Source organism: Panthera pardus, unplaced genomic scaffold (genome assembly GCF_024362965.1).
Source record: "Panthera pardus isolate Hobbes unplaced genomic scaffold, ASM2436296v1 HiC_scaffold_13, whole genome shotgun sequence".
NCBI lineage: Eukaryota > Metazoa > Chordata > Mammalia > Carnivora > Felidae > Panthera > Panthera pardus.
The window spans coordinates 50,335,120-50,348,440 of record NW_026526688.1 but is presented as its reverse complement, the minus strand read 5'-3'; the positions used below and the strand labels follow the sequence as shown (position 1 = coordinate 50,348,440).

The window sequence follows — 13,321 nt, the reverse complement described above, 5'->3', positions numbered from 1 at the left end:
TCATTTGTTTTGGCCTTTATCATTTTAGAGACTTTCCTCACATGTATGGTAATCCTTGGTTCTTGGCTCATGTTGAAGAGTTGGACAGTAAAAAAAAGATTTTTTTAAAAAGAGTCGGACAGTAAAAAAACTGATTAGAAAATCTGTGTACCATGAGTTAAGTCTTGCTGAATTATAGACTTCACCATACTGTAATCTGGTTGGGCCTTTTTATCATGAAACCCCCAGTGGCGGTGTCTTTTAGTTGATTGTTTTCTTTGGTACTGATCAAATTTTTCAGAGAAGTTTCTTCTGGTCTCCTACCCCCCTGGAGGATATAAGCCTGACTGATAGTGTTCTGGGAGCCATATGAGGAGAAGAAAATTGTTACTCTTGGTATATAAACTTTGCTTAATAAAGCTTCTTCTAGGGGCACCTGAGTGGCTCAGTCGGTTGAGCATCTGACTTCGGCTCAGGTCATGATCTCATGGTTCATGAGTTCGAGCCCTACATTGGCCTCTGTGCTGACAGTTTGGAGCCTGCTTCGGATTCTGTGTGTGTGTGTGTGTGTGTGTGTGTGTGCACGCGCGCGTGCGCGCGCGCACACCCCTTCCCTGCTTGCACTCTCTCTCTCTCTCAAAAATAAACATTAAAAAAAATTTAAAAGAAAAATAACAGAGCTGCTTCTAGTTGTTGGTTTCCCCTAGTCCAGACCCTCATTTTTATTCTCTCCAGAGAATAACCTCTAGCAACATGCCTGGGAGGAGAAGAGGCAGTGCTGAGCTATGTGGAATAGATGAGAATTGGAAGGTTCTATTTCTCATCAGTTTTTTTCAACAAATCCCCTTGTTTTTAGGCTCACCTTCAGTCTCACTTCCAGATATACCTATTGTTTCAGATTGCTGAGCTTTTTATGGGTTCTGCAGTATAAATTGCTTGAATTAAACTTTCCTGTGTCTGCTAAGTCAGTTTTTTGTCTTCCTACTTTCCACTTTCTAAAATGCTGTTGCTATGTCTCTTCTCTCATTCTCTTTGTCTTAAAGGCGTGTGTGTGTGTGTGTGTGTGTGTAGCCCTTAACTATATTCAGTGGTATTTAAGGAGAGAGAACAGAACTAACGCACACTTTCAGTTCACCAGAAAATCCTTGACCTATTTGTACAGAGAATCTCAGGGAAGTCCCTCTCTCAGGTCTGTTCCTGAGTCTGTTACAGCAAACAATACAGTGTTTTTCTAATGACAAATTTTTGTTTGCTTGTTTTAAGGGATACTCCTGATGCTAATCTGAAAGGTCACAAATTGTGTTTTATTTTCCTCCCTTATGCCAAGCTTCAGCTGTGTTTAACTCAATCCCTTTCTATAGCTTTGCAGGCCTATGAGTAAAGTGTATTTCATATATCACTCGTGAACAGGGAGGAGCAGTTGAAATGTCCTATTGAAATGCTCTTTGTTAAGATGTATATGATAAGCCCTAGAACAATCACTAAGGAAAAAAAATACAGTGAAACATCGTGAAGGAAATTAAAAGGCTGCATCAGTAGTAAAGTAGTAAAGGAGGAACAGAGGGGAAAAAAAAGACCTGAGGCACACAGAAAACAAAAGTTAAATTGGGAAACATAATCCAACTATATCAATAATAAATGTGAATGTATTAAGCAGTCCAAATGTCAGAGATGGTCAGACTAAATTAAAAAAAACATATCCAGCTTTGTGCTCGATAAACAGAATGGAGAATAGGAAAATAGAGAAAAGTTAGGGTTTTTTAAAAAAGGATCAACAAAACTGAAAAACTTTTAGCTAGACCAAGAAAAAAGAGAGAGGACTCAGAAGTGAAAGGGGGACAGTACTACCACCCTTACAGAAATAAAAATGATTATAAAAGAATCCTGTCAGGGTGCCTGGGTGGCTCAGTTGGTTAAGCCTCCGACTCTTGGTTTCAGCTCAGGTCATGATCTCACAGTTCTTTAGTTCAAGCCCCACATCAGGCTCCATGCTGATGGTGCAGAGCCTGCTTGGGATTCTCTCTCTCCCTCTCTGTCAGCATCTCCCCCAACTCACTCTCTGTGTCTCTCTCTCAAAAAAATGAATAAACTTTAAAAAATTAAAATAAAAAAAAAGAATCCTGGAGGCAGTTATATGCCAGTAAGTTGTAATAACTCAGATAAAGTGGACAAATTACTTGAAAGGATTTCGTGATAACATAGAGTTGGCATTGTGATGCATTTACAGGCTGCTGCCTTCTCCACTCAAGGACGCAGTCGAAGTATCAACCTGGAGAAGATGTTATACAATGCAAGAGGTGAACTCTGCCCTTAGCAAAATCCAGCTGGTGGGATATTCTCAGAAAATTGTGAGTGTTAATATGGTTTTAAGTGATGCATGAATGCTTTTGATTCATCCTGTTACCCTTTGGGAGGATCTTCTCGTTCCCTTTCTTCAGCCATTCACTTACTGAGAATCTTGTACAAGGTGAAAAAACAGAGCAATTGTCATTATCCTCTGTCTTCCACCCTCCAGGCTGATAGTTGTGTTCTTTCCTAACCCTTACATTCCCCATCGTTAGCCAGCATTCTACTGACCAGCATGTAATGAGTCAGGAGAAAGACATCTCATCCTATTCACTTAAGAACAGTGGGCGCAGCTTTATAGATTTTGGACAAGTGAAATAATACAAGAGCATAAAACAGATCAAGAAGCGATTTGCTGGCAGGTATAACTTTTGAGCTCTGACCTGATAGTAAGTGTCCCCATTTTTGTTAACTTAGGCCCAGAGCCACTCAGTATAGAACAACCAGGCAATTAATGCCTAACCTAAAAAAAGAAAAAGAAAACCCAAGTATTTGTCTCTTTGGTGTTGCTGGTAATCTATTGCCTCTTTATTTAAAAAAATAAAAAATCTATTGCCTCAGTCTTTTCATGAGTGAGGCCTGAGTGCCTGGTACATGTAGATATTCTGAAACTCAGGGGGTAAGGATTGCTTTCTGGGTCTACCATCTGGTCTCCATTGATTTTTTTTTTTTGCTTTATACTTTCTGTTTTACTTTCAAATTTCTATATCTAAGTAGAGAAGGATATTTCTGGGGTTTTTTTGGTGTTTTTTGTTTTTTTTTTTTTCCTGCAAAGACTTATCTGGTATGACTGTACTGCTGAAAGCTCATCACACATTCTCTTACTGTGGTTCTTTTCTAGGAGCTTTTTGGTGCAGTTCAGGTGACTCCACTAAGCTCAGGCTATGCCCTTGGAAGCTCCAACTGGATTATCCAGTCCCATTATGAGAAAGTATCCTATGTCTCCGGATCCTCCTTACTTACCACACATCCCCAGGTAGTTCTGATTCTCTTTTAACAGTTCAGTGTTTTGGTTACTGAACCCAAATTGATAATGTATCCAGAACATCATCAGTTGTTTTTAAATCTTCCTAATTTTGGTTTCTACAAGTATCCTATTTAAAAAAAAAAAAAAAAATTTATTGTTATTTTGGTAAGAATGCTTAACATGAAATCTACCGTTTTAATAATTTTTATACTATACATTATTGTTGACTACAGTACAGTGTTGTATAGCAGATCTCTAGAGCTTATCTTGCTTAACTGAAACCTTATGTTAAGACACTCTTCCTGAAAGGTAGATTTCCCATGTCCCAGTGTTTAGGATTGCAAGGTCCTCTGTAAGATCCTGCTGCCTTTGGGTCCATCTCTAGGATTTTGAGATTTCCCACCACTTTCAATAACCATAGCCTAATATACAACAGAAATGGTCACCCATTTACTCAGCAGATGTTAATTATTTCTTTACTAAGGGTCTACTATGTATGTGTCAAGCACTCATTAGGTATTAGAGGGTCCATGGTGACCCACAGGCAAAGTCCTAGCTCATGAATCTATGTTCAGAAGAGCAAGGAGGGGCCATTGTGATTGCAGCATGCTGAGTATGGTCAGCAGGGGTGTCCATGAAATGAGCACAGCCAGGTGAGGTGGAACTTTGTTGACCATGATGAGAAATTTGGATTTTATTTTAATGTATTTTGTTTATTTTTCAATGTTTGTTTATTTGAGAGAGAGAGAGGGAGAGGGAGAGAGGGAAGCAGCAGAGAGAGAGGAAGACAGAATCTGAAGCAGGCTCCAGGCTCTGAGCTGTCAGCACAGAGCCCTATGTGGGGCTTGAACTGACAAATCATGAGATCATAACCTGAGTCGAAGTTAGACACTTAACGACTGAGCCACCCAGGTGCTCCTTAATTTATTTTATTTAAACGTGTTGAGGGAAGCTATTAGAAGATTTTAGCTTGGTTATTTGTTAAGTCATATTTGACAAGAAGCTAAGTACATACGTACCCATTGTTACAAATGTATTGTTTGTTCCTTTTTAGGTATTTGTAATGAATTTATTGTCCATTTCATAAATCCTGATTCTTTCCATATTTGTAAAGGAGGGGCAGAAATCAGATAGTTAGCTGATGGATGGATATGTAGATGGATAACTTGGGGAAGCCCATATCTTATTTTAATACGAAGAGGAAAAATGCCTGCTGTAGGTCTAGAACAACAGGATGCTTATGATCTGTCACCATGTATTGGTTTTTTTCATACCTTCTTTTATAATCAAATTTCATCTCCAGGTCTAGAGGAGGGGACAAGTTGCTTTTTTTTTTCCTATAGCTAGCAGAATTCTGGGCCTTTCCCGCTTATTGAAATCAAAAGCCCATCAGTGTCATCTTAATCTGCTTCATTGAATCAAAATACTTTATTGGCAGCTTCTATCATTCTTGATATATTCTTCCATAAAAGACAGAAAAATTATTTGGCTGCCAACTCTTCCGATTTGTCCTGCTTAGATCAAAGGCTTTACAGTACTACTGATGTAATTTCCAGTAAATTATTCTTCCAAGGTTCGTAAATTTAAAGGGAAAATAAGGTCTTGAAAGTAATGAGCAACATACCTAAGTAATTAATTTTAATTTCAAGCTGGCAACCAGTGTTGTATATAAAAAAGATAATGAATTCGATTTCCTTTCACCCAGATAATTGGATTTTTTTTTTTTTTTTTTTTTTTTTTTTGAGAGAGAGAGAGAGAGAGAGAGAGCATAAGCAGAGAACAGGGGCAGAGAGAGAGAATCCTAAGCAGGGGCTCGCTCCTACGACCTTGGGATCATGACCTGAGCCAAAACCAAGAGTTGGATACTCAACCGACTGAGCCACCTGGGCGCCGCAATGATAATTGGATTCTGCATTGAATTAGCAAGGATAAGAAAAGTTTAAGTTTGAAAAACTTAACAGTCAGCTTCCGAGGTCAGCAAGCTATTGTCCATGGACCAAATTTGGCTTGCTACCTGTTTTCATAAATGATGTCTTCTTGCAGTACAGCCACATCCATTTGGTTATGGATGGTTTATGGCTGCTTGCACACTGTACCAGCAAAGTTCTGCTTTAGACTTTACAGAAAAGGCCAACCACTGGTCTACTTGAGTGGAACCTCCCTAGGTAGAAAAAATAGGCTGCTTTAGTGATCTAATAAGCATAGCAGAGTGAGGCTTTGGATTAAGCCTGAAATGGTAAGAATGGAATGACAAAGAAAACATTGGCAGGTCTTTATTTCAACAAATACTTATTGAATGCTTGCTGTCTCCAGGGTAGGAAAAATACAGGCCAGAGATTTCATGCCAAGATGATATTGAGAATGGTAATGATGACACTTACCCACTTGACAAGAAGGAGTTGACAAAGGGGGTTCTGGTTTTAGAAGGGAGTAGTGAGTATGATGCATAGCAATTTGAGTGAACACCGGGGACATGAAAATCTAGAACTGGAACTTGGATTTGACAGCAAGCCTGAGACAAATTAGAGCATCAGATTTTTTAAAGTATGTAAATAAAGAGCCTAAGGGGAAAGACTGATGAGCTGTGAGGGACATTTACCAATAGAAGGTAGAAGGAAGAAAAATAATCTTGAATAAGAATGGAGAGTTAGAGGAGAACTGAGGCCCACAAAAGTACAGCATCTCATCCCAAATGGCAGAAGAGAACTAGCTTTTACTGACTGGAAAGCCTCAGTACTAATTTTCCTATTGATCTGGTGTTCAACAACATACTGAATTCTTATATTCTAGTATTTATCTAATGATAATATTATCTGCAAAGAAGTAACAATTTTGTCACTTTTCTTTCAATCTTTTTATCTTTTATTTCGTTTTCCTGTCTTACAATCACATATTCTAGTCCCATGTAAACAGAAGTGATGACAGTGGCAGCCTTTTCTTATATCAGATTTTAAAGGGAATGCTTTTGTAGCTTCTTCATTAAATAGGATGGCTTCCTACTGGTTTTTGTCTATCAGGTTAGGGAGTTTCTCCTCTGTTCCTAATTTTCTTATTTTTAAAAGTCAGATGTAGACATTATACCTTATCAAGTGCTTCTTCCAGTCTGTGAGATGATCATGTGATTTATTTCCTTTAAACCAGTAATGTAATGAATTGTAGTATTAGCTTTTCTCACATTTTTTTTTAAGTTATTTTGAGAGAGAGAGCATGAGTGGGGCAGAGAGAGCGAGAGCGAGAGAGAGAGAGAGAGAGAATATCCCAAGCAGGCTCTGCACTGTCAGCACAGAGCCCAAAGTGGGGCTCAAACCCATGAACCATGAGATCACGACCAGAGCCAAAATCAAGAGTCAGACACTTAACTGAGCCGCCCAGACCCCCAGCTTTTCTCACATTTAACCATCCTTTAATCTTGTGATAAATCTTATTTGATCAGTTTTTTCTTTTTAAAATATACTTCTGGAATATAAGTTGGTCAGTATTTTTTTGAAATTTATACAGGTATATCTCATTTCATTGTGCTTTGCTTTATTGCATTTCTTACATACTGCCTTATTTACAGATTGAAGGCTTGTGGCAACCTTGCATTGAGCAAGGCCATCAGCACTTTTTTCCAACACCATTTGGTCACTTTGTGTCTCTGGGTCACATTTTGGTAATTCCCACAACATTTCAAATTTTTTCATTGTTATTACATTTGTTATGGTGACCTGTGATCAGTGATTTTAACTTGCTAAAAGCTCAGATGATGGTTAGCATTTTTTAGCAATCAGATATTTTTTTAATTAAAGTATGTAGGGTTGTTTTTTTTTTTTTAAGACATAATGCTATTTCATACTTAACAGAATAGTATGTATAAATGTAACTTTTATATGCACTGGGAAACCAGAAATTTGTTTGACTCTTTTTATTGCCATATTCAGTTTATTGGTCTGGGCCTCAACCTGTGATATCTCCAAGTTATGCCTATAATCTGTATTCATAAGTGAAAAATAGACCCATACCTTATTTTCTCGTTCTGTCTTCATTTGTTTGGCATCAGTATACATTTAGTCTCATGAGATGATTTGAGTACCTTCCACTCTTTTTCTTTTTTTTTTTTATTTTTTTAAAAATTTTTTTATTGCTTATTTGTGAGAGAGAGAGAGAGAGAGAGAGCGCGCACAAGATGGGAGGGGCAGAGAGAGAGGGAGACACAGACTGAAGCAGTCTCCAGGCTCTGAGCTGTCAGCACAGAGCCCAACACAGGGCTGGAACTCACAAACTAAGAGATCATGACCTGAACCGAAGTCAGGTGCTCAACCAACTGAGCCACCCAGGAGCCCCATTTTCACTCTATAGCTATACACAAGATAGCTGTTCTCTTTTTTTGAAAGTCAGTTCCCCATAAAATTATCCAGGCCTGAGATTATCATTTTAACTTTCTCATGACCTTTGAACTATATTCTCTGGGTCAGAGCTGTGCGAATATAGCAGAGATTTGTCCATTTTACCTAGGTTTCCAAAATCATATCCATGGAAGTTGTTTATTACCCTTTTTATTTGTTTAAACTTTTTTGTGTAATTCTATTTTCATTCTACATTTTAACACCTTTTTTCTTGATCAGATTTGCCAGAGGTTTATCTGCATTACTGATTTTCTTTAAAGAATAAGTTTTTTAGATGAACGTAAGGGAAGGGAAACAAAAGTAATATAAAAACAAGGAGGGAGACAAAACAGAACAGACTTATAAATATGGAAAACAAACTGAGGGTTGCTGGAGGGGTTGTGGGAGGGAGGATGGGCTAAATGGGTAAGGGGCATTAAGGAATCTACTCCTGAAATCATTGTTTCACTATATGCTAACTAATTTGGATGTAAATTTTTAAAAATAAAAAATTAAATTAAAAACAAAAAAAAATAAGTTTTTGTTTTTAATTGTTTTTGTTGTATTTTCATTTTCTATTCTGCCCTTTATTATTTCCTGCCTTTCATCTTTGGGTTGTCCCTGTTGCTTTTACTTTAATACTTTACCCCATTCATTTCCATCCTTTTGTGCTTTCCAATAAGTGTACTTAAAGCTATATTTCTCTCAGTATCATTTAACTCTGTTAAATTGTTAATATGTAGGGGTCTGTCATTCATCTCTCAGTATATCGTAATTTCCTTCGTAATGTTCATAATTTAAGTAGCCAAAGGTTGTTTTATAGTGCTTGTGTTTGTTTCTGGTCCATCCAATATGATTAGACCTAGGGTTAGACAAGAGACTTTTTCCAATCATGCTTAAATGTTTCTGGATTTTTCCTTTTTTTTTTTAATTGGCATTATGATAAGAATATACTCCTTCACTGAAGTGTTGCTTTGAAACAGTCCATTTTTGTAAATGTTTTGTGTATGTTGTAAAAGACTGTGTTTACCGTTGAATGAAAACTTTTCTAATTATTGTGTTATTCTGTTCTATCATATCTTTGCTTAGTTCCCAGTTTCTGGAAAGAAAGTTATTTGTTGATTTATCTACTTCTGCCTATACTTTCACCAGTTACTGCTTTTTATAGTTTTAAGCAATGTGATCAGATGTATATGTGATCATTATGTTTTATTGAACAATTACTCCTTTTATCAGGATGCTGATGTTTTTCTCTATCAAACCTGCATTAAAAGCTAAGAGACATTTTCCCCCTCCATATTTGCCTGATACTATTTTCCATCTGTTTCTTTTCATTCCTTCTGTATCCTTTTCTAGTGAGTCCCTTGTAGACATAGTAAGGGTTTTTTCTTTTTTAGTCAAGAGTCTCTGGAATGGTGAAACTATTTATATTTACTGTAATTACTATTGTACTGAGGGTTTATTTTTGTAATTTTATTTCATGGTTTTTTTAGTTCATTCTTTTCCCCATCCTTTCTCCCCTTCTTTCAGATGACATAATTTCTTTCTGTTAAGTTTGAACACACATTTTATTTTTATTCTTCTGGGTTGTTGCTTCATTTATTTTTCCTTTGAGTGTCCTAAGTTTATCAATATCTTTGTCTTTCCCTCCAGAGCCACACCTTCCTCTTGTCTTTCCTGTCTTTCTCCTCTTCCTTCTCCCCTGACCCACCATGTTCATACTGTCTGGAATTTTAGTTCTGGGTTATCTAGGCTATACATCAAGTGTTGAATATATCACTTATTTAGACAGCTTTACTGAGTTGTTGTTGGGTTTTTTTTTTCCAACTTACCTTCCCATATATCTCATAATCCTCTAGATTGACTTTCCTTCTTCCAGGAGTGCTTGAGGAATGTTCACCAAGAGCGTCTTAAAATGGTAAACCTTATGAGGCTTTGAAGTACTAAGAATAGTTTTAATTTTTTCTCACATTTAAATGATAGCTTGGATAGATATAAAATTCAAGGAAAAGAATTTGGAAACTATAAAGCTTTGAAAATCTTTATTCATTTTCCATTTGTACCCTTGTTGTACTTAAGAACTGCAAAACTCTTTAGATTTGTGTTCCTTTCTGGGATTTGCTTTTAGAATTTTCACTGTATCTTCAGTATTCTTAAGTTTTACTGTGACATATCTTAAATGTGTATTTTTTCTGTATAATACTTTGAGAAATCTTCCAACTTTAACACAAAAAGATTCTTAATTGTTTTTAAAATTATTCCTTCTGGTTGATTTTTTTATTTCTCCTTATGGAATTTCTCATACACAGGTATTGACACTTCTATGTTTTGTATATCTCTTTCTTCCTTTTTTTTTTTTTTACCCCCTTCTCCTGCTTGATGCCTCCTGAAAAAAAACTCCTCAACTTGATCTTCCAGCTCAAGAATTCATTCTTTAGCTCTATCCATACTGCCCTTCAGCCTTTGTGTTGGATTCTTTATTTCAGTCACTGTATTTTTATACATAATATTTTGAAATGTTTCTCTTTATACTTGTTTTTCTTTTGCTTATTTTGTGTGTGGACTTTTTTAATGCATATTCTGCTGTTCGATTTGGTTTATTAATTCTCCACGTGGCGTAGGTTTTTAGCTTATTGTATTTAGTAGATGTTGTTTTCCTCAGTGGTCTTGTTTTATTTCCCTGTGAGCTCTTACTACTTGGCTTTCAGGGACATCCTCTTGTACCTCTGCTCTAGACACTGCTTTTTTCCCAGGATTTGTCTTCCTGATGTGTTACCACTTAGCCTGGTAGTGTGAGGAAACAAGGAACGGCTGATAGGTCTGCCTGTACCTTTTATGAACATTCATCCCACTATTCTGCTATGTTCTGCTTCACAGTATGGTGGAGCAGGACATAGGCAGTATGGAAGAGAGAGAAAAGGACAAGGAGTTCCTTGCCACCCTCTATTCTTCCTGCAGTGCAAGCCCTCTTTGGCTCTTGCTTGCCATCTTGTCCCTATTCCTACACCCATGGTTTCCCAGGAATTCATCGTGGTTGTTTAGTTTCTCAAAACTGTCAGGTGCCCTTATTTCTATGCTTTCTCTCAGCTTAGATTCTAGAAGGGAGCCAGCGGCCTGTGTTCATTCTCTATCTTGTTGGGAATCTCACAGTGGAATTTTTGTTTTCTTTTAAAATATTTTTATTTCCTTATATTTCTGATTAGAACACTAATTTGTATTTATTGTAGTCGTTTTGGAACATACAAAGTGTGTGTTTGAATAAAATGTTCCCACTTGAAGCACTCAGTGAGTTGCCATAGACACCTGTAATATGTACATTTGCTCTTTGGTGATGAAATGGAGATGTTGGCAGTGTCAGCTTGGTTCAGAGGATGTCACTACAAGGTGTTAAGGGCTAACTCTTTACAGTAGCCCTAGTAATCTACAAGAAATGTCTCCCAAGTATGTCTCCTAAAATCACAAACATCTTGTCTGATCTGATCATGAAGTATCTCATAACTTCCAACTTGGTGGTATTTGTATTACAGTACTGCCTTTGTTTTGTTGTGTTTTTTTTTTTTGTGTGGACATTTAATTTTCAAAGGACGGCAGCATCGATGACTGAGGTACAGAGATAATGTTTTCAGGGCCACAGTTTGATCTCCATTAGATGCTTTCATTCAGATTGGTAGTTCTTAACCTTTTGGGGGTTATGGCCCCATATGACAGCCCAGTCACCTCTGGGAAAATGTACATAGGTGCGCACACAGAATTGTGTATGCTATTTCGAGGGTTCCTAGACCATCTGAATTCCCCCATCAGCCCTGTGAATCATTATTGGTTTGTTCTAATAAGGTTCTTATAAAATTGTCATTTTAAGCTAAATATGCTGTCTAACAAAGTTTGATCCCTTTTGTCCGCATTCCGGGTCCTTCTGTTTGATGCATGCACACAGTGAACATTTCTAGGCTCATTGCACATCTGCTACTATAAACCATTGTATTTCTTCTTCTCTGGAAACAATGCATATGTATTTTATCAGAGAAGTGCAAATAGGAATCAGAATCTATTAGATATAGCTGTCACGACTATACTTATCTGTGTTAAAGAAATGTTTCTCGGGTTAGAAAGCAGCTTATATAACTGCAGTCATGTTATTTAAAAAAAAATAATGAAGCCATATATTCATGTTTATATAAAATGCTAAAGGAATATACATCAAAAGGTACATATACTCAGAGATAACATTGCAGGTGGTGGGTCTTTGCTTGCTACTGTTTGGAATTTTCTTTGTTGGAAAATACGGGTTGAACAGAGAAAGGAGGGATGAAGCTTCTTACTAAACTGGGTTTCTGACTTTTATCTTCGTGTGTTCCATTGAGTATGTGGAACGACACTAAGGAAAAGACATGCTACGAAATGAGACCTAGCATCTCAATCCCTGGGCCCTCATTTTTGTTTTCAGTTTGAATCCCGGTTTCTTTGGAAAAGGCAGTTACTTACTTACTTACTTACTTACTTAACTTACTTACTTACTTACTTACTTACTTCCTTATTTATTTAGATGCTCTGAAAACCATCAAAATTAAATTCAGACTGTGCAAGGTAAAATAAAAATTCAACATCCTGAGGATCACATAATAGTGCACTGTTGAGACTTCATAGTTTACAAGAAGATCATGTATATTAGCTCATAAGACTCTCAGAAATCAATGAAGGCTTATGGGTCACAAATATGCCCATGTTATGAGAAACCCGGCTCAGAGCCTTACCTGAGGTCCGTGACCAGTAAGAGAATGGGAAGGAAGCTCGTTGTTTCTGGATCCTAATTCAGTATTCTTCCTGGCTTCTCTGCCACTGAGACTTAGGGAAAATTGCCTTGACTAGTTGAGTCCCAGGTTGCATGTTTTCATAATATAAACTTCATGTATTTATTTCAAGTCTTTACACTTGTTTTCATTTTGCAGAGCTGTCTTGAGAATCAGATTATACAGCACAATGGTTCTCAAGGCGTGACCCAGACCGGCACCAGGAGCATCTCTTGGTAGCTCATTAGAAATGCAAATTCTTAGGCCCACCTCAGACCTGAATCAGAAACTCTGGGTTCAGTGCCCAGCAACCCACAGTTGAGTAAACCGTCCAGGTGATTCTAATACACACTCATGTTGGAAACCCACCAGCGACATGTGTGACATGACATTTTCAAAAGAGCAAAGCGCTCTACAAATTTGAGATCATAAGCTCTTTTTTTTTTCATTGAGGTACAATTTTATGTATAGTGAAACCCAGAGATCTTAAGCATACAGCTCTATGAATTTTCACATCACGTGATTACCACACCAGCCGAGGCATAGAACTTTTTTTTTTTTTTTTTTTTTTTAAATATTTCTTTATTCTTGGGAGACAGAGAGACAGAGTGCAAGCAAGGAAGAGACAGAGAGAGAGAGATACAGAATTTGAAGCAGGCTCCAGGCTCAGAGCTCTCAGCACAGAGCCCGACGTGGGGCTTGAACCCACGAAGCATGAGATTATGACCTGGGCTGAAGTCGGACTCTTAACTGACTGAGCCAGCCAGGTGCCCCGGCATAGAACTCTTTTATCATGGCTGTAAAGTTCCCTCATGCCTCCTCTCATCTGTCCCTATCCCCAATGGGCAGCTACTTAACTGTTCACTGACAGACTTCAT

At 37.4% G+C, this 13,321-nt stretch overlaps 1 protein-coding gene across 1 annotated transcript in view; it reads left to right on the top strand.

Moving 5' to 3' along the window:
- The window catches only part of INTS9 (integrator complex subunit 9), a 102,368-nt gene that overhangs the window by 64,055 nt on the left and 24,992 nt on the right, over window positions 1-13,321 (top strand). Inside the window, exons 7-8 of the mRNA XM_019440896.2 lie at window positions 2,207-2,327; window positions 3,167-3,301. Coding sequence (XP_019296441.1) covers window positions 2,207-2,327; window positions 3,167-3,301 — 256 coding nt within the window. The remainder of the gene's footprint in view (window positions 1-2,206; window positions 2,328-3,166; window positions 3,302-13,321) is intronic.